Source organism: Callithrix jacchus, chromosome 1, assembly GCF_049354715.1.
Source record: "Callithrix jacchus isolate 240 chromosome 1, calJac240_pri, whole genome shotgun sequence".
Lineage (NCBI taxonomy): Eukaryota > Metazoa > Chordata > Mammalia > Primates > Cebidae > Callithrix > Callithrix jacchus.
The window spans coordinates 158256207-158282381 of NC_133502.1; the positions used below are offsets into that span (position 1 = coordinate 158256207).

The 26175-nt window shown below is 41.9% G+C and overlaps 1 protein-coding gene across 19 annotated transcripts in view; it reads left to right on the forward strand.

Annotated features, from left to right (window-relative positions):
- The window catches only part of PALM2AKAP2 (PALM2 and AKAP2 fusion), a 527870-nt gene that overhangs the window by 226361 nt on the left and 275334 nt on the right, over positions 1 to 26175 (forward strand). For all 19 annotated transcript variants that reach the window (XM_035305215.3, XM_035307774.3, XM_035251605.3 and 16 more), the window contains 2 exon segments: positions 12362 to 12442; positions 25706 to 25836. In XM_035305215.3, coding sequence (XP_035161106.3) covers positions 12362 to 12442; positions 25706 to 25836 — 212 coding nt within the window.

Consider the following 26175-nt stretch of genomic DNA (forward strand, 5'->3'; position numbering starts at 1 on the left):
ACTTCTGTTCTTAAGGTAGCAAATTATCATTTTTTTAACCTGGAAAGATACAGTAATAGTCTATGATAAGGACAAATTACCCCAATATGTTTTTAAAACATTCCAATTATTCACAAAGTGGTAGATATTTTCTTTCATTTAAAATCCCCTTGGGGCCAAAAGATATGGCTAACAAGAGGGGAAACTGTCAAACTCTTATTAGTTGGTTGAGTTTTATTTTCCGCTCAGATTTGTGTCATTTAAAACCCTGAGAAAATGTTTTTTGGAGGGCAATTTGTCTCTATTAGAGTTTTAAGTGTTCAAATCCTTGACTTAGCAATTCTGCTGCTAGAAATTCACCCTATGGATGGAATCACAAAAGGACCTCTAAGAGGAATATAGAGGAAGATTCATTGCAGCCCTGTCTATAATTGCAAACAAACCACTGGGAACCACCTAAATTATCTATTAGCAGCAGACTGGTAAAGTAAATTAAGCCCCGTCTGTGAACCGCCATGCAGTAGTTGCAAAGAATGTGGTCGGATTCCATGTGCTTAATGAAAGAGTGAAATCTCTAAGATACATCACTAAATGAAGAAAGTAAGCTGAAGGGCAGGTCTTTTCTATTAAGAATAAAGGACCCCAACATACAACATGTTGGTGTATTTTTTTTCTGGTAGGATACATGAAGAACTGATAGGAATTGTTGCCTGAAGGAACAAGCTGATAGGGATGAGGTGACGAGAGAGTCAAATGTTTGTTTTATTCCTGTGTGGATGGTGTGAATTTTTTCACCCTGCACATTTCTTATTTTTATTTATATTTTTAAATGTTTACTCCATTTATCTAAGCAGGGAGATTATAGACTATTGGTGTTTCCTTATACCTTTCTATATTAAAAAATGAATACAGATCAGAAATGTTCACTAGATACTTGCATCTAAGAAACAAACAAAAACATGATTTGTTAAAGTCCGAAAAGGCGTGTATGTCCTCTGTTTGGAATTATGCTAATTTCTTGGAGTTTGCATTCCTTTGTTGTCATCAGAATGCTGCACATTGTGTTCCCTTCCTATTTTTGTGCACACTATTTTGTTTTGCGTTTCCAGCCACGACAGCTATGTTCAATTGTTCCCCATCCCCTCTCCTGTTCTGTGGCCTGTGACTGTGGGAACCACGAGCAGCCGATGGGACTGCTGCTTACTGTGAGGTCCATGTAGTGTCCACTCCTACTTCCTGCCCTGAGACATTGCCTCCAGGCCTGGCATGTCTTCCTAAAACAGGCCTATCAACTCAATAGATCCATCTGCCCCTTCCTCCTCCTGTCCCTGCCCCTTCCTCCTCCTGTCCTCTAATTTTGGGGAGACATATTCTGATATCCAGAGATCCTGGATTTAGAGCATCTCCTCCATTCTTGGTAAATTGAGAACCTTCGCAGCTGCTGCCTCATCTGCGGTAGTTACTTTCAGATGAAAATTTCAAATGGGAGAGAAAATTTTGCATTTGTTCTTTTCATTACACTATTCGATCCCAGTGGAGATGGCTTCTACAGGGATTGAAAGAAAGAATATATTGGTTCACCAGGCATTGCTGAAGGTTCCAACACAGCCTTGACCTGTTTTTGTTTGAAATTGGGAAATGCTCACAAATTCAAGAGACCTCCCGTTTTTGGAGAGTGGAGGGATTTAACATCAAGATGTTTTGCATTTTCAATAGCTCATTTGCTCTGGATGGCTTTTGGCAGTTAAATGTGAAGGTCGCGAGGTAGTAGGTTTCATGTGTCCTGAGTGGAATTCACTCAGAGCCAAACAAAAGTTGGTCCGAACATGTCTCTTTTCATGGTAAAGTACTCTGGAGTCAGACTGCTTAAGTTTCAACTCCTCTTCGACCACTTCTTAGCTCACGACTTTGGGCACTTCACTCACAGTAGCTAAATTTGAGTTGTTTCATCCATAAAGTTGAAGATATTAAAGTACCTTCCTCAGAGTGTGATGCGGATTAAGTGAAAAACCGAAAGGCAGTTCTTACTGTAATGCCTGCCACATAGCAAGGCATCAATAAACTCAGTTGCCATAATTATTCTTACCATTATGGTTTATACCACCACCATCATTGTGGTTATTAGGCTTAACCAGTACACAACTGAATTTTGGTTGCATGAGTAAATTGCAGCTGTTTGGACAAAATCCTAAGCCAAAAACTTGGTGCTAGGTAGAAAGGAAGCACCTTCATTCATTAAGTCCCTGCACTCTACCAGCTGATGTGCTTGGTTCCATCTCGACTGTTTCTCATTTCAATCCTGCAGTAGCATTTTGCAGTAGTTCTATTTCAGCATTTCAGACTGAGTTCCAATTGTCTGATGCTTCCTTTCCATGCGACCCTGTCTGTATCTTCCTGTGCCTCCATTTTCTCCTCTGTAACATGGGGAAAATGATAGTCCTTAACTCATTAGCTTGTTGTGGAGGTTAAACATGTTCATCACACAGAACAGTGCCTGGTACACAGGAAGCACTATGTAAATGTTCGCTAACATGACTTTACAACTCAGGAAGGGCACCTGTGACAGTATGGAAGGTGTGAGGTCATTGTTCTCCTTACTATTGTGGAATGTTAGTGATGCCGAAGGAAACTTAGAGCTAAGCTGGCCCAACCTACTCATTTCATAGGTGGGGGATCCAAGGCCCAGAAACAATAAAGGACTTGTCTAAGTCACTCAGGGAGTTAGTGGCAGAGCGCCAACCTGGTACGAGGTCTCCTGACTCCTAGTTCAGTGCTCACAAGGCTTCATGGCAGGAATAAGGCAACATACAGAGATGGAGATAAGATGGAGATCACATTCTTTGGGAGAGTTTGATTCAGTTATTCCTGGCCTTTGGGACTTTTTGAGAGTCCTCTGCCATTCTGCCTACATGTACGCTAGATTTTTCCAACACAAGGGGCTTATCAATGTGATGTCATAAAGCAGGTCTTACTTTCTCATCAGAGCGCATATCAGACTGTTTCCCTTCTTGGTCTTCAGGGGAAACCTCAGGGAAGCTCTCCTAGCAAAGAATTGGATGTTATGGCCATCAAAGCAGAAGTGCAGCTATATGGTGAAACAATTACTCAAAGGGGGCCGGGCACAGGGGCTCATGCCTGTAATCCCAGCTCACTGGGAAGCCGAGGCAGGCGGATCATGAGGTCAGGAGTTCAAGACCAGCGGGACCAACATGGTGAAACCCCATCTCTACTAAAAATACAAAAATTAGCCAGGCATGGTAGCATGTGTCTGTAATCCCAGCTACTCAGGAGGCTGAGGCAGGAGAATCGTTTGAACCCAGGAGGTGGAAGGTTGCAGTGAGCTGAGATCACACCACTGCACTCCAGCCTGGGGGACAGAGCCAGACTCCATCTCAATAAATACATATATACATATATACATAAATCATATATACATGCATACTTAAAGGGTCATACCATGGGCAGACCCTAAAACAGACAAAGAGTCATACCATGGGCAGACCTTAAAAACAGACTTTACAACTCATATGGGCTATAAAGTATCTATAAAGGACCCTAAGTGGAAACTCCGCTGTGTTGTGCATTTGACTTGCCACGGATAGGCCAGATATATTGATAGAGTGAGATGAATGATAATATTGCATCTAAATTTTATGGGAGGTTTCTGAAGGTTTTGGGTGTTAAATTATCCCTGCTAAAAGCCAGTATTGAGGCTCAAACTAATCAATGCCTTCTTTTTCTTTTAAAAATTATCTTGACCATATTGTTTTTATTACAAATGAAACATGAAGGTAGAAAGTAGAATGATAAGGGCCAGGTGCGGTGGCTCACGCCTGTAATCCCAGCACTTTGGGAGGCTGAGGCGGGTGGATCACGAGGTCAAGAGATCGAGACCATCCTGGTCAATGTGGTGGAACCCCGTCTCCATTAAAAATACAAAAAATTAGCTGGGCATGGTGGCACGTGCCTGTAATCCCAGCTACTCAGGAGGCTGAGGCAGGAGAATTGCCTGAACCCAGGAGGCGGAGGTTGCGATGAGCCTAGATCATGCCATTGCCCTCCAGCCTGGGTAATAAGAGCGAAACTCCATCTCAACAAAAAAAAATAGAAAAAAAGAAAATAGAATGTTAAGTTACAAGAGGTGGGGAAGGGAGTGTGTGTGGTGGAGGATGAGTGAGCTTGGTTAATGGGTACAAACATACAGTTAGGTAGAAGGAATAAGATCTAAGGTTGGATAGCACAGTAAGGTGACTTTATTAACAACAATGTATTTTATATTTTAAAAGAGCTAGAAGAGAGGACTAAAAATGTTCCCTGCACAAAGAAATGATAAATACACGAGATGGTGGATGTTCTAAATACCCTGGTTGTTATACATCCTATGCATGTAACAAAATATTGCATGTACTCAGCAAATGTGTACAAATATGATACATCAATACAAAATTTAAAAGTAAGTAATTACAGAAAAGAATACAAAGCAGGCAGTTCCCTCTTTTGCAGATAGATGGCAAGCTCAAGGCCAAATAGTTGAATAAAAAAGAAGTTACGTAAATGAAAATGCCGGTTTAAACTAAGCTACGAGGAATGAATAGAATTGTGGAATTATCCACTTTACATGGTGATGCTGCAGGTTACATGGGTATACGGCTAGGCAGAACAATGTAGAAAACCTAGCTTACTTGTCCTTCTAACCAAGCCTTTTAAAGTTATCATTTAAACTGGCTCTGAGTTTTATTTCTTAGTTTTGGAGGATCAGAAAATCACATACCAACTTAGCTTTCAATCTACCTCTCTACAAACCCAAGTGCCTGTTTATTCATGTTGTAGTGGATGGACACTGCAGGGGTCTTAGCAAGTGCCATCTCTCCATTTAGCTAACTACGTGGGAAGCCTGCATAGAAATCAGGATTATGATTGGTGACCTTGAAGATACAGCTAGGAGAGTGAGTTTTAATATCTGAGGGTGTTGAGATGAGATAACGGATCGTGAACAGGGGTGTGTCTGCTGAGCAAGCTCAGCATCACTTGTTAGCTGGACAGGCGATTTGACAAAGCTGAGTGAGCACCTCTTCAATTTTTTTTTTTATGCTTGATTACTCAGGTTTTTGGTTTTTAAACAGACCATTCTTTTTTTTCCCCCCTCAGACATATAAATAGCATTGACTCTACAGTAGTGTTAAATAGGTAATTATAACCCAAACCATGCCTGAGACGACACTGTGATTTCTTAATAGAAAAAGCTTGTTGGGTCCTCACTTGCAAGTTGATTTTTCATAATTTAATTCTCAAAATGTCACCTTATTTCTTTGTGTAACCCATATAAAACCTAGGCACCCTGGCAATCCAGTTTCAGCATGAAGTCGTGTTCAAAGAAACACAGGCTAGTTGGCCAAAGTAATGGCAGTATCCATACCAGAATCTTCTGGAGAACATCAGAGAGGAATCATTTTATAAGCCACAGTAAAACATCTCAAGATTCTCTTTTCCTGATTTCCTGGCCTTAATATCTCAGCCTTTTCATTTTAAACTCTTGATCTTTAAACTGCCTCTGACCCCTTTCAGTGATTTACTTCTACAACGCTTCTTTCCTTTTCTCAATCTTCATTTTCCCCCCTAAATAGTATCCCCCACCCTATTCCCTTTCCAAGTGCAACTGTATAAAACAGTCTGTTTCACACAGTTTTTCATATTTCCTCTTTCTCTGATTCTGCATTGGAAAAGCCTAGGAACCTGCTGGTTAAAAGTCACTTAAAATGTTTGGGGCAGGGACACAAAATTCCCTCTAGCTCACATGGAAGGAGGTCAAAGCTGAAATCTCTTCATTTAGCAATAGAAAGAATAAAGATTGTAACATTTACAATTTAATGTATTTTCTTTACGCTCCTCTTGTCTAAGTTCTATGACCTCATGATGGCAACAGGGCCTTGAGTAGGTCTTCTAGTCCCTTCTCACTGCTGTGCCCTGGGGCACTAGGTGTCAGCCCGAGTCAGAAAGGCAGTTCAGTGGAGGAAAGAAAACACCCTATTTCTGCCTCTGACTACCTTGCTTGCTTAGTTAGCCTCTTCCCCTCTCTCCCTGTTTCTCACTAACTCAGCTGGGACACCCACCTTGTCCCGAGCCACAGCCTGGCATCCCCAAGTGCCCCAGTTGCAGCCCAGTCAGCAAGAGAGAAGAAGGAGTCTCAAGGAGCAAAAAGGTAGAAATAGGCTTCCCTAATGACAGGTATTTATACCTGTCTTCTCATCATATTTATCAAACAGAGTGTGCTCCATTCTCTATGGATGCTCTTTAATAATAGTTTACACGTTCATAATGTTAGAATCCTTCCAGAAAATACTTGCCAGGAAATATATAATTTATAGAAAGAGAATGAAAGTGGCTTATTAGGCTTCCCAGATAGTGGAGGAATCTGGAAATCTTCCTAATGGATTAAGATCATGTCTTTCCAGATGTCTCTTGAGGCACACTACCCTGAATGGTTTGCTACTGGCAGCTCATTATGCTTTTCCCTGGAATTTCCACTTCCCCCAGCCTTTTCCCCAGAATAAGCTTTCCATGATTCTTTCCCAGAATTAGCCTTTTCAGCTCTTTCCTCATATGCATAGCAACAGTAATTTATTTCATGTGGGTTAATGTCTTTAGCATTAGGACACTTCTGGTCTTATGGACTGATGGCTAATGTGTTTTTAATAACGTATTTTGTTTCTGTTGAAGTCATGAGTATAAATTTGTAATGCATTTGAATGAGGGATATGGACATGCAGAAACACAGTTAGAAGAGAGAAAAAAAGGATAGAACACTGAGAGATGCTCACCAAGCATATATTACATGTATTCATCATGCCATGTTGTAGCTTTTAGAGATGTGTCAGCCAAGATCCTTGTCCTCAGGGAGCCCATAGTTTGTTAGAGAGAGAAGATGTGTACATAGTTAAGTATATAAAGAGCTACAGTGCCTGAGGTCTAATGCAGAAAAATCCACAGCCTGTGAGGAGGGCAGAGAAAGGAGGGAGTGCTGTGATCTATTTGGAGGGAACAGAAAAAGCTTTGTGTTTGTCCGTACTCTATGAGTTATAAGTGGTAGAAGCATCACTCAAACTAGCTTGAGAAAAAGGGAGATTTATTAGTGTGTATAATTTAGGAAACCCAGGGATGGTTCTGACTTCATGCATGACAAGATCTGGGATTCAAACAATGTAGTGGGACCCTTTTTCCTCTTTCAACTCCGCCTCCCTCTGCATGTTGACTTTATTTTCCTCAAGGTAAATGCATCTCTTTTATGTGACTTGGAAAAATTGCTAGTCAGAGGTATATTAACTCAGCTTAATCCTAGTGGTAGATTTTTTTTTTTACTTCTCTCCTGGTATCCATTTGTCTGTCCCTAAAAATGTCTCTAATTGCTCTTTCTCAGTTCGCTTAGCCATCCCTTGGATCAATGGCTGTTGCAGAGAGATAAGGTAGCATGATAGGCCTAACCTGGCTCACATATAAGTCCTGGTGGCAGGACTGAGCTAACCATGACTGGCATTTCCCAAAGAGCCATTCACGGTGAGGTTTCCCCAAAGGAAAGAAGACTAGGCAGACCAGAATTGACCGATGTTCACCAAAGCTTCATTGATATTAAACTGTGCTGTCATAGATGGATATTTTTTGTCAAATGAAGCAGCAAGGGACATCTATTATTGTTACAAGAAGCAATAAGAGCAAAACTAAGAGGACATACACCAGCTTGGAATATCAGGAGACTAGAAATAGTCTTGGAGGTTGGAGCATAGTAGGGGCCATGGCTTAAGATGAAGCTGTGAGATTGACAGGAGCCTCATTGGCCATACTAGGGAACCTGCTCCTTGCACTGTAGGCAATGGAGAGACATCCCTGGTTTTAGACAACGGATGGGGGCGGTCAGATTTCCATTTTAGAATATCACTATGGCAGCAGTGTGGAGACTGACTTGGAGAAGCCAAGAGTGGAGGCAGGGAGACTAATAGGGAAACCACTACAGTAAACCAGCTGGAGTCAGTTCTGTGGTATGCTAAAGATACTAATATGTAATAGTCTCCATGTGCAGGTGGGCGATGAAGGAGGGAGTGTTAAGGCAGTACTTAAGGTTATAGTGGGGAAGCAAAAGATGTGGAGGCTGGCCAGCAGAATCAACATGACTTGGTCTTTCAAGAAAGTTAGTGTCTACCCTGACTTGAGTAGGGTCATTTGCTGAGATGAAACATATAGAAGGAACAGGTGTGAGGGTAGATGGTGGGGCATTGCTTGAGATGGTGACTGCATGCATTTGAGTTTGCGGGAGTGACTATGAACAGTTGGCAGTTCAGTATAGGGATCTGCAGCTCAAAGAAGAGGTAGAGTTGGAGAGTTGATGAGAATGAAGGGCCCAAGAGTTACTGGTTTTGTCCTGGTTAAGGGAAGGAGAAATCTGGAGACCAGTGCGCTCGCCAGGTGAGGAGCACAGCTTGCACCTCAGCCATCAAACAAGGGTCAGAAACTGAAAGTGAGTTTCCTAATGGTGTCCTATGCAAATGTGTGGTCATTTTGACTCATATCTAATTCTGAGCATGGGCTGCTTGCCTCTTGTCCACCTAGAAGTGACTTTAAGATCATCACTGTGGGTTGGGTTCTGTGGCTTATGCCTATAATCCCAGCACTTTGGGAGGCCAAGGCGGGCAGATTACCTGAAGTCATGAGTTCAAGACCACCCTGGCCAATATGGCAAAACCCCATCTCTACTAAAAATACAAATATTAGCCAAGCGTGGTGGCACGCACCTGTAGGCCCAGCTACTTGGGAGGCTGAGGCAGGGGAATCGCTTGAAGCCAGGAAGCAGAGGTTGCAGTGAGCTGAGATCACACCACTGCATTCCAGCCTGGGCAAGAGTGAGATTCTGTCTCAAAAAAAAAAAAAAAAGAGGCCATCACTGTGAAAGGGAGCCCCAATAGTCAAAGAATCCTGCAACCGCTATGGATGCACAGTGGGTCTGTCATGAGGCCAGGCCCAGGGTCATCAGTCAGAATGCAGATGTAAACATGCTAATGCTGTTGCCTGATTGTATATGCTAACAACTGTTTAGCTACAAATTCTAACCTGATTATAGTAATAAACTCCCAATAAGGAGTTCCCTTGAGGAGAATGTAAAACTACAGCACAAATGGGCTCAGCCTGACTGCTTTCCCACTGTTGCCTCTTCCTGCACCAGCACTCCTCTGGTCCATGTGATTCAAAGCCAAAACACCACTTTGCCTCACCCCCAGAGCCTGTTAGTGTTGAGGCTCATCAATTCTGTTTCTAGCATTTGTCCTTCTCTTTCCATTCTGATTGGTACAACTCTAAGCTAGGAAGTTTGTTAGTTCATCCATCCTCACTGCACACCTAGGTGAATGGAGCAACCTCCTAAGGCATTTAAATGATATTTGAATTCAGAGGTCAGCAGACAAGGACCCGTGGGCCAAATCTGGCCTACTACCCGTGATTGCAAATAAAGTTTTATTAGAACACAGCCACACTCATTCATTTAAATATTGTCCAGGACTGCTTTTGAACTACAATGGTAGCATTGAGTAGTCGTGACAGACACTGTATGTCCCAAAAAATCTAAAATATTTCCTGTAAAGGAAAAGTATACCAGCCCCTTTTAATCTGCTTTATACATGAATACCAGATTAATGTTCCTAAAATGCCATTTCTCTATGTCATTCTGTAGCCTAGAACCCTGCAATGACATTGCCTTGTCCATGCAATGAAATCTAAAATTCTTGGCCTGGCACTTCATGGCCCTCCACCGTGTACTCCTAGCCAATCTCTTGAGTCATTGATCTCTGTTCCCAAAGGCGAGCCCTGCACCCAGTTAGATTTTCCTCCTCATTTGTCCCTGGAATATGCAGTGCATTTCTACCCTTGCTCACCTAGTTCTTTGCCTGGATTGTATTGCCCATTTGTATCTACCTAAATCCTACCTATTTTTTATTTTTTTGAGACAGGGTCTCACTCTGTTGCCCAGGCTGGAGTGCAGTGACATGATCTTAGCTTACTGTAACCTCCCCTTCCTGGGTTCAAGTGATTCTCCTGCCTCAGCCTCCCAAGTATCTAGGATTACAGGCATGCATCGCCATGCCTGGCTAATTTTTGTATTTTTAGTAGAGATGGGGTTTCGCCGTGTTGGCCAGGCTAGTCTTGAACTTGTGACCTCAGGTGATCTGCCTGCCTTGGCCTCCCAAAATGCTGGGATTACAAGCATGAGCCGCTGTGCGTGGCCCTAAATCCTGCCCATTCTTAAAGGACTAACTTGAAATCTACAACCTTCATGACCACGTCAGTTATAGTGATCACTGATGAGCCTGCTGCTTGAGCATGTAAAGGTCCAGTGCTTGTACTGCCTGGTAAGCTTCATTCTGCTCAGAGAATGGCTCACCAGTATGATGATGGGCATGTCTGAAGTGAGAACTTTCTGTTGGAACAAAGTCACAGCTGTGGGAAAGCCTGGAAACGGTTTGGAAATGACAAGACATGTAATGAGATATTTGACAAAGTCACAGCTGTGGGAAAGCCTGGAAACGGTTTGGATATGACAAGACATGCCACTCAATATTTGTGGAGGTCTTGAGCCATCAGCCTCTCATATCTATGACATACATCTTGGTTCTGTGTTCAAATGTAGGACAACTACATATCTTGACAGTCAGTGAAAATGACTGACAAAGTCCAGTCAACCTACTCTTGAAAGATTCTAGAATGTAGAGATAGCAGCTGGTCCTGGAAGCCGTAGCTTTATCATGTGGTATCTCTGAGATGCTGGGTAGGTGGGCTGTTCCCACTGTGCCTCACCTTTCCCATCTACTGCTATGTATTATATGGTCTTGCACACTCTCTGGGATTAAGTAGCATCAATTATGCACCACTGATTGGAGTTCATCGGTAAATGGTACATCCTAAAATATTCATGCATCTTACTTTGTCAGGGAGATCATATCCCTGACTTGGATATTCTGTTCTAGTGGCTTAAGATTATGAGCTAATATTTCATAAAGTTTGGGGATCACACAGAAAACCATGGTTGTAACACACATTATTATTACATTGATTTGAATAGCAGTGGTACAATCATAACCCCAGAAACACAGCAACTACATAAGATAAAAGCTTCCGTTTACACCAAGCACAGTAGCCTGGCTTCCACGTTGTTGTTGTCCCCAGGATTTGGCTGTTGTATTGTCAAATGCCATAATGTCTTGTCTAACAAGTTTCTCCCTGCGTATGTGAGTAAAAGAGAATGCTCCGGTATAGTAAATGTCTCGGCAAACCACTCCTGTGCACTTTGGAAACAGAGCATTAACAAGAAAACTATAAGAGCAGGTCTTTCTATTCTCATGAATCACATTCATATGCTGTTGATTGTCTGCACTGGAGAAATATAGAGAAGAATATGAAGGGTGCACTGTAATAGAAAGGTTATGGTGGAAATGCAAGGAAAATACATCCCTTTAAAACCAGTTTCTAGGCGTGACCTAGAAGTAAACTTACAGCAATAAGAATAAGAGCAAATAACATTGATTGAGCACTTACTTTGTGCTAGATATTGTTCTAAACCTTTTACATTACATCATCTCATGTAATCCACTCCACAACCAAGTGGTTTGGGTGCAGTTATTATCTCCACTTTATGTAGGAGAAGACTGAGACCCAGGGAGGTAGAAGAACTTGTCAGTAGTCAGACAGGGTAGTAAGTGGTAGTGGCTGGGAGCTGGACCCAGACAGACAGATTCCAGACTTCATATTTACCGTAAGCTCAGCTGCCCCACCCACATGAAATGCTAGCCCAAGGCTAGTGGCAGCAAAGATCAGCCATTTCATTTGCATTGTTGGATGATTTGTCCTATAAAATTTGAAATAACATCAGAGTATTTATGTCTATGATTCTGATCAAATAAATCTCACCCAGAATTTCCCACTGTTTTATTCTATAGTATTTGCAGTTTGTAAGAACCTCTGTCTTTTGGATTGAGACATTTTATTCTTTGTGCCCAAATTAACACTGCACAGAACATGGCTGTGTGTGTGTGTGTGTGTGTGTGTGTGTGTGTGTGTGTGTGTGTGTGAAACTGCCTTTTCTTTTGGATTAAATTCTTGCAGCCTGGCTGAGTGAGGAGAATTTCTCCCACTCTTTGAGCCTACAGCAGACATGTTAGGAGGATGCTGCTGCTTGCAACACACCCAGAGACGGTGGGGCAGGTGACACTGCGTGTGTGCCCAGTGTCTCTGGAAGTGTCTACACAGATGTGTGCTGCTGCTGCTGCTGCTGCTGCTGCTTCCTGCCTTAAAATTTCTGGAGCCAACACCCACCCACTCTTACAGCCTCTCTCTCTTTATTTTCAAGGAAAAAAGAAAGAGGCAGACTGAAATAGAAGGCAAGCGACAACAGCTTGACGAGCAGATACTTCTGCTGCAGCATTCCAAGGTAAGCGGCTGATCCCAGGAACCTATTCCATTATTAGACATGCAGATCACACTCCGGAGAGCTGGGCAGTGCCTGCCCTGCCGTGAAGGTGCTGCCGCCAACCAAACCAGCCTTTTTCATTCAATCGAGGAATGAAAACCATCTCTTGGCTTTTCTTGTGAATTTCTCAAGTTCAGGGCATTATTACAGCATTCCAATTTCTGCAAGCATAAGATGACAGTGTGAATGTGGACAGGGTGGAGGGTCTGTGCATGTGAAGTGTGGTGGCTATATATAGAAATTGGATGAGAACACTCCACAGGGTGGGTGAGGCAGCGTTTCAGGATTGTTTCTCCCATGCACAGGGTACTGGGTGTGTTTGCTCAGAGGCTCCAAAAGATATATTTCACAGACTGTTCTTTTTTCTTACTTAAAATTGTTATTTTCTTTCTTGATATGTGGAAAAGGGAGATTAAACGATGTGATCTGATAATAGAACAACACTGTATTTCAGATTATTCATTTATTTTAGTTCTAGTTTAACAATTCTGAAAGTGTTCTCTGAGAGCAAGCAGTTGGTCAAAGATGGCTTTGAAATGATTTGACTTGGATGGGTCTCCATTGTACCATCTTAAAAAGAGAGAAAGACAGAGAAACAGAGACAGCACACAAGAGCTGTTTATTTTTTCTTTAAAACATAATGCACTTAAGCATCGTAATTGATTACAGCCCAGGAGAAAGCTCTGTCACTGTCACAAGGACCCCACTGGTTGAAAATGTTGCTTTTCACATGTTCAGAGAATAATGTGACCACATTCCAATGGCCAGCCAGGAGTTACTGCTTGCCTTTGACTGCTCCTGGGCTTTTTCGTAGGAAAATCTTCTGCTCACCTCATGTTGCTGTGACATTGCCTGCACAGAGCTGCATTGCTCAGAGGGCTGGGTGGGAAGGTGGCACTGACTTTTGGGGTGATGCTCGGTATGAATTATTTGGATTTTTTTTTCAACAAGATAAACCTTTATCTTGTTTTTCCCTATCCTTTTCTAGAAATCAGGATTGTGCTAAATGAATTCCCAAAATGAGAACCATCAGCAAGCAAGTTACTGATTGAAAATAGCAGCATGACCTATATCTGCTTAGCATGTTTATCAGTTTACCATTAACGTTAACCAGAGAAATGTGCTTAAAGGAAGAAAAGCAGCATGACACTGAGGATATTGCCTGTTTCTCTCTGTTCATCACATGAATTCATTGACAGATCTTTCTTTGTAGGCGCTCGCATGTATCCCATGTGCTGTTGCTTTCCCCACAACGTTCCTGAGGGAGGATGGAGGGCTAAAATTAGTATCCTCTTCTCACAGAGAGGGGGTCATAAAAACACCTGATAGAACTGAGTGAATTGTTCAAGGTCAATCTGGACAGAGTAAGGTCTCTGGCTCAGAGTACAGTCCATTCAGTACGGTACTTGTAAGAGACCAACATGTACTAAAACCTCAGTGAATTTCTGGTTAAAGGTGAACTTCTAAACAAAAGGACTGAATGAAAAGAGAGGCTGCTTTTGGCTAGACAGCCTCACCTTAAGCTCAATGTAGTTCTTTGCTTTTGTGTTCCCTGAACCTAGTAAGGGAATAAACATATGTCAAAATATCAAGGGATTTTTTTTTTTGGTCTCCCTTCTCATGATCCTGGGTGCTAAATAAGATACCAAGGACTCATTTATTGCTGATGTCCAGTGCAGTATTACTATATTCTGTGGATATTACATCTATTCATTTTTCATCTAGCCTTTCATCCATTCATCCAACCATCCATCTATCCATGCATTCATCTATCCATCCATCCGATCAACAGAAACAACAGTAAAAGTTACTTGGTCTTATATGGGGCAGCAGTGAGGTTTTTCTCAAGGACTTGGAAGCAAGGGAATCAGCTACCTCTTTATGGTTATCTTGGTAAAATTCTCACACAGCTGCTGAGATTGGCTATCTGAGGGAACACTCAACACTAGCACCATGGCAACCTTGCTATTGCAGGGTAGGAGGTGGGTGAGGTGGGGAGAACTGGAGGTGATGATAAGTTACTAAGTGGAGGTCAGTGCATTGCATGCCTCTCTCTGGGAAAGGCTTGTGTGGACAGAATGAGGGTGGGTTGTTTGCCTTGGATACTGAAAAAGGAAAGCTCAAAAGTTCCAGGGGTGGTGGTAGTTATCGGGTACTACATGCAGAGGGACCCCCCAGCTTTGGAGCATCCTGAATTTCTGTATGCTGGTGAGGTGGGGTCAGTGGTAAGGTGAGGAGGGTCTTCAGGCCTCACTGTGGCCCAGGAGGGGCCTCAGGATCTTGCCTCTCTTTGTTCCGAATTCATTCTCCCTATAACTAATCAGTTCTTTTGATATAAAGAAGGGGTTGCCTGATTGAAGGATACGATCACTTTAGGCTCTAGGAAGGAATATGTTTCACTTTAAATCAGTAAACTGGTGACTGAACTTGAATAGCATGAGATTTTTTTCCCTGTAATCATCCAGTTTGCTGCCTAGTAGGCTCACCCCTGGATTGAAGTATGTTCGTGGAGGTTGTATTTTCTCCTCTGTGAGCCTCTCCAAGGAATCAGCCAGCTTTCTGCTGGTAGCCTGTTATCCACCACCACTAACAGTCACCATTTTTTTGAGTGTCTAACATGTGTCTGGTACTTTAAACACCTACCCTCAATAATGACCACAAGACAGTTATTACTCTCTTTGTCTTACAGGTGTGGGAAAAAACTCATGAGGTCAAGTAATTTGCCCAAGCCCATAGTGACTATAAGTAAGGGAGTCTGAGAGGAACTCCTGGGCTGTCTGCTTTCAAAGACTGAGCTCTTTCCAGGCCACTGTTCTCTTTGAAGGAAATGTTTCCTTTGGAATAATTCATCTAGTGAGATGCCAGTTACCATCATTGCTGTCTCTTACTCTAAATATACTGTTATGGACTCCAGAAAATTTAGACTGTGTGGAGACATATCACAGTGATTACTGAAGTTTTTTGAAGTAGAGGATATTAGGAAATATGTTAGTAATCAATATTTATTTCATTAATTTGCAAAATCCTAGATATTCTCTAAAAAATTATTCTCACCGCATTAGAGTTGGTTGTCATGTTTATAAGAAATGATTTTCATATTCTTTATATAATTCTCATCTTCTATATCTTTAAGATATAATTATCACATGTGGGAATTATGAAATAGTCTGTGGACCCTTATTTTCATGCAATGAGATGGATTATTTAGACAGATTCACTGGTCCCTAGTCAAAGCAAAATAAATAGAATGCCAGACAGTAGTTTGGGCATTCACACATATTTTTAGAAGACTTACTCATCACAATATTTAGGAGCATATAGTGAGCAACTCACAAAATGGAATATCATCACTTTATATATGGACTTTGAACAAATTCTATAATATAATAAAAGACCAAGCATAAAATGGTAAAATACTAGCTGCTACATCCCAGTGGTTTGGAAACCTCAAGACACTTTGAACTCCAGGCCAAATTAAACTCGGATTTCTTTTTAAAGCATCCTGAAGTATACGAAGTATAATGTAATAATTTCTAAGCATTACAAGTAGCACTAGTAAGCAATTTTTATAGCTATATTATTTTCATATTATAAATTGAAAGAGTATATAATCACTGCAAAAACTAAATTTAAAGGTATAGGAAAATACAAAGAAAAAAACATATGTACTGTATACTTACCATTCAGATAGAACCCGTACAGGTAGATCCTTCTGTACTTTTTTCCCCAATGTATTTCTACAGATTAAGACATGTCATCATTGGTCACAGAGCTCACCAACCTGTGCGCAAAATGAAATTATATTAACATTAGTATTGAAATAATATTAACCTTTACCTCTTTTTTGTATGCGATCTTTTTAATTTCCATACAAAAAATTATCATTTTCATAAAATCCCATGGAGCATCCTTTTACTTGAGGATAACTGACTTTGATGTCATCCTTGAAAAGAATGTCTCCATCTCGAACTCTTAGCTATGATGTTTCTTATACTTCAATAGCACAAATCCATCTAGAATTTATTTACAGACGAGATATGCAGCAGGAATATAACTTCACTTTTTACTGATGCTGAGCCACTTGTCTCAACGTGATTTATTGATTAATTCATCCTTTCCCTCGCTGATTTAAATGTCTTCTTTATCACCTACATATTTCTGACTTACATGTGAGTCCACCATTTATGGATTCTTTTTATTCCATTAATCTGCCCATTCCTGTGCCAGTATTGTTCTCATTTGATCCCTATAGCTTTTTAATATATCGCAATATTTCATAAGACAAGAACTAACATTATTCTTTTGAAAAATTGTCCTGGCTTTTCATTTTGTAGAAACAATTATTTATTCTTATTGTTTTTATAATGTAACTTGTGATCATATAGATTTTTAAAAAATAAATCAGATTAGTACTATATCATACTAGAGCAGAATGAATTTAATATTTCCTTCTGCCCCTTGGTTGAATTGCCAGAGATTTGTCTATTTTATTGGTCTGTTCAAAGTCCCAGCACAGAGTATGCACTCCCTACCTACTGCAACATGAATTCCTTGGAGACTGTCATATTTACAAAGGTTTGTCTGACAGAGTTGGCCCTGCCAGAATCAAATTGCTAATACCACGTCTTCAATACATAAACTGACTTTGAATTACTTATTCATGAGCAGGAAACCCTCACTAGAGCTTTCTTCTAATCCAAGCTATGAAAATTGTCATTATATTTTGAAGACCACAGCCTTTTCTTCCAAGAAAGCTGAATGAAAAAAGATGAAAGGCTGAATGGTGACCCTGTGAAATATTTATTTTCAGCCCACTGAGGTCATTTGCTGAAGAGCCTGAAGGTATCAGAAGCCTTGCTGTAAGGATATTACAGTGTCTTTCCTGGTTTTGAACCCTTAGAACTAATTTTAGACATTTCCTTGTTACTGGGATATGTGAAAGGCTTATTTCAAATTTTAAAATATTGAGCAGATGGGCACAGTACACAGTGTAAAATAACTTCATATTTCCTTCCTTATTTCCATACACAGAGCTTGAATGGAAGTTAAAATCTAATTTCTTCTATCAAAAGCCTTGGGTCGGCTTCTCCCTGTGAGGACTGAAGTATATAACAAAATCTCAAAACCAAACCAAAATCTTACTGGGAGTCAAGAAGGAGGAAGGAAAGAGTGGGAGAGATAGGGGAAGGAAAAGGGGAAGAGAGAGAGGACACAGATGAATGACTGAAAACACAAATACAATTGTTGCCTCATGCTGAGTTTAACCCGTTTTCTGCTAGAAAACTGAATTTAGGCTGGGCGTGGTGGCTCACACCTGTAATCCCAGCACTTTGGGAGACCAAGGCAGGCAGATCACCTGAGATCAGAAGTTAGAGGCCAGTCTGGCCAGCATGGCGAAACCCCATCTCTACTAAACATACAAAAATTAGCTGGGCTACTTGGGAGGCTGAGGCAGGAAAATCGATTGAACCCAGGAGGTGGAGGTTGCAGGCAGCCAAGATAGCACCACTACACTCCAGCCTGGTGACACAGTGAGACTCCGTCTCAAAAAAAAAAAGAAAGAAAAAGAAAAGAAAATTGAATTTAGCCATATTACAACTATCATCCACTAGAACAGCCAATATCAGCTTACAAAGGAATGAAAGATCCAGAGCAAAAAGTAAAATCATAAAGGTACATGTAGGAATCACAGGTGAATGTTTTTATCATGAGGGAAAGGAAGTCTTATCTAAGTATGACATCAAAGCCAGAATGTGCAAGTAAAAATATAGCCAGATATGACTTTATGAAAATAACAGACATCTGACCAGGAAACAATTGGAAGCTTATTACAAGTTCTAATTCACCTCCTACTTCCCCACTCTGCCCACCCAGCCTCTCCAGACATACTTCACTACTTACCAGGGTCACCCCAAAAACTGGTATCTAGGCTGGGCACAGTGGTTCATGCCTGTAATCCCAGTACATGGGAAGCTAAGGTGGGAGGATCGTTTGAGCCCAGGAATTCGAGACCAGCCTGGGCAGCATAGAGAGATTCCATCTCTACAAAAGTAAAAGAAAATGAGAAAAGTTACTTCATTGCAGTTACCTTAGCTGTAGATGAAAAAGATTAGGTTAGACGGTCTCTGTGATCTTCTTAGCTTTAATGACCCAAGATATTATATTTGCTAAAATACAGTGTATGTGCACGATTTTCCAGTAATTCCTCACATGTCAGCCTTTGTGGACGCATAAAAGATACAGCCCTGACTGAGAGGACTCGGGGGCCAGTGGGGAAGCCAGAGCATCAATATGGAACCCACCGTTAGAGGAGCTGGAAAACAGTTTTCCATGTTAGGAAGTGGATCTGTGGCACCTGATGATTTTGTAAATCCTATTTGAGCAAGAAAAAGGATTCTTGGGTGATCTTATACAGAGGCAAGATAGCAGAGTGTAACTTCTGGCTTCAGATCCCAGGTCCACAGCTCACTCGGTGTGATACTATAGATAAGTTAGTTAATGTTAGCACCTATCTTGTGGGATGTTTGTGAAAGTTAGCTGGATTTATATGTAAAGCACATAAAGCAGTAAGAATTCTATTATTGTCACCTTCATCACCCAGTACAATGGCTGCAAATACCATTTATGTATCTATGACTCCCAAATTGACATCTCCAGCTGATGGCCCTTAAACCCCAGCTTCCATGTTCAGCTGCCTTTCTGACACTTCCACTTAGATGGATGTCACTTTCATTTAGAAGCCTCTCATACTCAACATGCCCAACATGAAATATTTGATTTTCTGCTTTTCTACCATTTGTTCTTCTACTCTTCCCAGTCTCCAATTGATGATACCACTATTCACCCTTTCACTGAAATCAAATGTCTGTACTTCACCCTAATCCTTCCCTTTTTCTCAGCCCACATCTAATCTATTGCAAGTCACACTGATTCTACATTCAGAATGCACCACCATGCCTTTCATTTCTTTGGTCTCTCTGCTGTTTCAAGCTAATATGCTTTGTCATTTGAAAGATACAGTAGACTCCCATCACTTGTACTTTGTAATCCTGCCCCTCTCAATCTGTTCTTCGTATTGTGCCTAGAATATATAGCAAACTCATTAATAAGGCTACAGAATTCTACCTAATCCGGCCCCTGCTTTCTTCTCCATCTTCAGTTTGTTCTGCCCTCCCTCCCCAACCCCACGTATTACAGTCCAGCCATTGAGGCAATTGCTCTGGTCCACAAACATACCAAACTCTGTCCTACCTCCAGGCTAGTATGTTTGCCAATCCCTCCACCTGGAACACCCTTCCAGATCTCAGATCTCAGCTTGAATGTTCAAGTTATCAGAAAGACCTTTCCCACTTTAGGTGTCCTCCCCTGGTCCCTCTTTGTCACCTTGTCCTGTCTACCTCTTTTTAGGGAGTATCATAGGATACAGTATAATCTAAAATTATCTTGCATCCTTGTTTATTGGGATGAAGGCTTGGTGTGAGAAAGGACTTACTTGCTTTCCTGAGCTGTGACTTCGGGGACTGGCAGAGTTCTTGGCACCTAGGAAAGGGATAAGAGAACCACTGCTCTTGAGTTGGGGACACAGGAGGAGAGGATGAGGGACACAGGAGGAGAGGATGAGGAGTTCTTTTTGAGATGGAGTTTTGCTCTTGTTGCCCAGGCTGGAGTACAATGGCATGATCTAGGCTCACCACAACCTCCACCTCCCATGTTCAAGCAAATATCCTGCTTCAGCCTCTGGAGTAGCTGGGATTACAGGCATGCGCCACCAGCCTGGCTAATTTTGCATTTTTAGTAGAGACCGAGTTTCTCCACGTTGGTCAGGCTGGTTTCTAACTCCCGAACTCAGGTGATCCGCCTGCCTCGGCCTTCCAAAGTGCTGGGATTACAGGCATGAGCCACTATGCCCGGCATGAGGAGTTCTTTTAGATCATGTTGTTTGGCCAGCCAGCGAGAAAGCTTGCGTATTCTCCAAACATTTGGTTAGTCAAGTCCTCATGCATTGGTACTCAAATTGTGGTCCTCAGTCTGACGTTGTCAATGGCAGCATCACCTAGGAGCTCATCAAAATTCAAATTCCCAGGCCTTATGCATGAGCCACTATGCCCGGCATGAGGAGTTCTTTTAGATCATGTTGTTTGGCCAGCCAGCGAGAAAGCTTGTGTATTCTCCAAACATTTGGTTAGTCGTAAGTCCTCATGCAGTGGTACTCAAATTGTGGTCCTCAGTCTGACGTTGTCAATGGTAGCATCACCTAGGAGCTCATCAAAATTCAAATTCCCAGGCCTTATGCCAGATTTAAAGAATATGTGTCTCCATGGGTGGGTTTTGGAATCTGTATCTTAGGAAGTTCTCCCGGTGATCCTTATGCATACTGAAGTTTGGGAAACTCAGTTCTTGTTTTTTGTTTTCCAAAGCTAGCCCGGCGAATAGAGCAAGAAACAGATTTACTTTGGGTGTTCCCTCTGTCCTCCTTTCAGAAGCTCCTGTCAAGGTTATCTTTATCTAGCTGCCAGCTCCCCATCTGCTCCTTCCTTGTACTCACTCACCATGGTGGCATTCATTTAACAAATGTGAAGTTTGACAGTCCTTAGAACCTTGGGAGGCCAAGGCGGGCAGATCACCTGAGGTCAGGAGTTCAAGACCAGCCTAACCAACATAGCAAAACCCCATCTCTACTAAAGCTGTGATACTATGTTAATTATAATACTTTTTTGTGGATGTATGTTATTTGGACAATAAAGGCCACAAAGAAAAAAGTTTTTTTTAATTTTTATTTTTTATTTCTATCGAGCGCTGCTTCCACTAAATTCTGAAACACTCAGGCAGCCAATACAAGCCAGCATAGTACCCATGCTTTGGATGGTGGAACCCCGTGCTTTGGATGATGCACTCAGTATAGGCCATTCCATTTGTAGACCTGTTGGAGACAACATGAGGGGGATCTGGAGTCAATTAAGGAAGCCTTTGGAATTGGTGATTTCCCCTGACAGCATGACTTCGGAGCCAAGTATAAAATCAACTATGCCTTATTGGCTTCTTAAAAATGTCTGAACACCTTTGTGAAACAGGCTTCTCTGAGACCAGGGCTACTTCCTTTCCCAGTATTTTTTCTTTTTTTTTTTTGAGACAGAGTCTTCTACTGTCACCCAGGTTGGAGTGCAGTGGCATGATCTCGGCTCACTGCAACATCCAACATCTCCTTCCTGGGTTTAAGCAATTCTCCTACCTCAGCCTCCTGAGTAGCTGGGATTACAGGTGCTCACCACCATGCCCAGCTAATTTTTGTATTTTTAGTGAAAACTGTGTTTCACCATGTTGACCGGTCTGGTCTCAAATTCCTGACCTCAGGTCATCCACCCGCCTTGACTCCGAAAGTGCTGGGATTACAAGCATGAGCCACCACACCCAACCCTACTATTCCCTTTTTTTGTTAGAGCCTCTCTTCCTGGCTCCTCCTGTTGGGGATGTTCTTGATGATGTCACGCCTGTATCAAGAAAAGGGACAGGAGTAGAGAGAAGAGGGACATGCACCTCTGAGTGACCAGGGTCATTCGGCAGCTCGGGCCAGAGCTACCAGCTGATGGCGGCAGCTAAATTGGTGAGAAGTGAGGGGCTAGACTCTTCACATGGTGGCAGGAGGCACTGTTTGAATAACAGCAGAGAGAACATTCCAAGAGCAGCCACGTATGTTGCAAGAAGATGTGGCTGCCAAGCATCCCTGCTGGGGTGGAGACGGCCAGTACTATCCACAGCTGCCTTTCCAGAGGGTCCACACCAAAGCCAAGGTTTCCAGGATGGCTGTCCCTCAGAATCCTGAGGTTTTCACCATCTATGGTTTGGACATCTTTAGCACAGGAAGCACCCTGAAAGTGTGGTCCCTACCCCTCCCAAATAATTAGAGTGAAGGAAAGTTGAGAATTTCCCAATTCGTCTATTTACTCATTCATTTATAAAATGGAATTGTAGCCCAAGTCCATAGAATGAATAAGGAAATGGATGAACTGGGAAATTCTAGGTGCTACAGTGAATTCGAAGGTGGATAAAGGACAGTCCCAGCCTTCAAGGAACTGGCAGGCTACAGGGGGGACGGATGTAAAGAGAGATAATTTAAGGATAGTAAGAAAGGGCCATAGAGTGTGTTTCAGAGCCTGTAGAGGTGGAAGGCTTCTCTGGTGGTATTTTACTTGTTCTTTCTTAGGTAAATAAAGCAGAGGCCAAGGGACAGGATGAACAACAGTGTAAACATTTCTGTAGTTTGTTTTCAGTGTGGCCCTTTTAGCCTGTAAACCCCTTTAATCCTCATAACAACCCTCTGAGATGGGCACTGCTGTTGTCTCCATTTTATAGATGAGAAAAGTGAGAGTCAGTGAGGTGAAGGAGCCTGTCAAGCTCACTTGGCTAGTAAATATCAGACTGGTTCCAGAGCTCAGGCTATAAGCCACTGTTTAGCATGGCCTCTTGTGATCTCTACGCTCTTCCTGAGAGTAAATTTTAGAGCCAGGTTATCATTCAAGAAAAGCAAAGCAATAATCATTCTTCTACTTCAAAATTGCTACCAATGAACAATTTATTTTGTGCCTATAGTGGATTAAATAGCTGAATAAAAATATAAAAACATTAATTGATTAAAAAATGGTCTTTCATAAGGTGCTAATAGGGTCTGTCTGGGAAATTTTAAGAAGTTTATGTGGAGAAAAATGGTTCTGAATTTTTTTTTAGAAACAGCAACCGATTTGTCCCACCCCTTCCCACTTTCCATTGGAAAAGAATCTCTGATAAAGCTTTGACAAGCAACCAATGTAAACCAATTGTACTGCACGCTTTACACATTATTTTATATTATCAAACAATGCCCTATAATGTAAAAACTGTATTTTAATGCCTATCCTGGTGGTAGATGCACACTATTTATACAGAGCGCTTTTTTTTTTTTTTTTTGAGACAGAGTTTCGCTCTTATTACCCAGGCTGGAGTGCAATGGCGCGATCTCGGCTCACCGCAACCTCCGCCTCCTGGGTTCAGGCAATTCTCCTGCCTCAGCCTCCTGAGTAGCTGGGATTACAGGCACACGCCACCACGCCCAGCTAATTTTTTGTATTTTTAGTAGAGACGGGGTTTCACCATGTTGACCAGGATGGTCTCGATCTCTTGACCTTGTGATCTGCCCGCCTCGGCCTCCCAAAGTGCTGGGATTACAGGCTTGAGCCACTGCGCCCGGCCACAGAGCACATTTAACAGGCAGCATATACCAATAATGCATAATTTTTTATACATATTGGGGTGTGGGGGTGGTTCTTGTCTATAATCACTGTAAGAGTATAGTAAGGAATAATTCTATGTGAACAAACTCAAGTCTTTAAGCCTAAAAAATTACAGGTCAAGTACCATAAATATATTTATATGCTGTAAGAGTAATCAAACAGATCTCCACAAACAGTGATTTTTAATGAAATGATTTATAATGAAAAGGCAAGTAACACCAATAAAAACCACGGTCACCTAAACCCACACTGATGATGTGTTGTCAACACAGGGCCTATCCTGGAAGTGCAGGAATTCCAGGCTGATTAAACTTGCTCCTGGCCATGGAGCAGGGTATCTACAGTACCAAATGACCCTCGGACTTCTCTATAGAATGGTAAATCAGAACCATGAGTGAAGTCTAATGCAGACTGATGTTGTTTAAACAATACTAAGTGTTGGTAATTTTTAAAGACTGGTCTTATCGGTTTATAATAAAATGCCCTTAATGCCACATACAAATGAGAGTCTACAGAACTGTGCATCATTTGCTCACAAGAGCTTCAGGGAGTATGCTCCAAGCCTGCATTCCCTGGCTCTCGGTCATTAGAAGAGTTCTTTCCTTTCACCTTGCTCACCCTGCCTGTTGAGATCAAATGCAATTCTGGACAGAGGTTACACCAGGAAGCCAAAGACCCAGGTCTTTATTCTGTGTTAGCTGGCTTTATAGCCATTGCTCCTGCTCTTTTTTTGGTTACTTACTGTTGCTGGGAAGAATTGGTCATGTGCCCTGCATCCTCACTGTGGTTCCCTCCGGTGACCACTGACCTCTCCATTGGCACACTCACTGGTCCTCAGCCATGATGTAGAGGGTCAGCAGCTGCTGCCATCAGCCCTCTAGGGAACATGGAAGTGGAAGCTGAATCAAAATTATCCTCTCACACCTAACTCTCCTTGCTCTTCCTTTCAGGGAATTTCAACATGCTTTTTTCTTGAACTGTTTTTATTTCCCATCTCAAAGCAGTAATTGCTGCCTCCAAACCACTGACCTGAAACAAAAGCATTTTATTCCACTGTGCTTGGTAGTAGTATACTTGCAAATGTGGGATGTATGATTTTTTTTTTTTTTTTTTGAGGCAGAGTCTCATTCTATCACCCAGGCTGGAGTGCAGTGGTGTGATCACAGCTCGCTGCAGCCTTGACCTACCTGGCTCAAGTGATCCTCCCACCTCAGCCTTCCCAAGTAGCTGGGACTACGGCGTGCACCACCACACCTAGCTAATTGTTTAATTTTTGTAGAGACGAGGTCTCACTGTGTTGCCCAAGCTAGTCTCCAACTCCTGGATTCAAGCAATCCTCCTGCCTCAGCCTCCCAAAGTGTTGGGATTATGGGCATCAGCCACCATCCCCACCTAGAGGCATATGATTTTTATAACATTTGGAGATTATTATTGAAGATGATTGGGAGTCATTAAAGAGTTTTTAAGAAGAGGCATGACAATCTTTTTAAAACAACACTTTAATATAGTGTGGATGTTAGGTGGTCTTAGGAAGTTTCTTAATGAAATTGTAGTTGCATAGAAAAATGTTCTTAAAAAATTTTTAGAGGCTCATACTGTCATATTGTTGGGTAAAATATGTTATTTACTTTAAAATCATTTGATGAAAAATATATGGGAAAATATGGCAAAATGTTCATAACTGTGAAATCTAGATGAGGTTACATGGTCATTCATTGTACAGTTTACTCTGTTTTTAATTTTTTTTTAATCATAGAAAACGATATAGAAATAAATCCCTCCAGCTGTTCTTTGGATGTTGGTCCAGAGGGAACTAGGGAGCCAAGTTAGTGAGGCGGTGAAGGCAGTGATTCAGGCAACACTGGTGAGGGGTGGAGCTAAAACAGCACCACTGCAGAGGGAGAGGAAGGTGTGGACTAAAAAGTATCATCTTGTCTGTTGTCTTCCCTCACTCCCGCAGTCCAAAGTGCTTCGGGAGAAATGGCTGCTGCAGGGTATACCCGCTGGAACTACCGAAGAGGAGGAAGCCAGGAGGCGGCAGTCTGAAGAGGATGAGTTCAGAGTCAAGCAACTTGAAGACAACATTCAGAGGTAGGTGGATTCCAGCCCAGGGAACCCCTGCTGTAGTTTTATGGTGCAGTAACCACTGCTCTCCTCTAGGTGGCCTTTCTCAATACTGTTACCTTCAGTACTTGAGGATTTTCTTCCTAAACAAAGCACATTGATGTTTAAAATTTTCCAGATGACCTAGAGTTATGACACAGAGTACTAATTATTTTTGTTTTTATTTTTAACTTTTATTTTAAGTTTGGGGGTACCAATACAGGTTTATTATATAGATAAACTTGTGTCAGGGGGATTTGTTGGACAGATTATTTCACCACCCAGGTATTAAGCCTAGGACCACTTAGCTATTTTTCCTGATTCTCT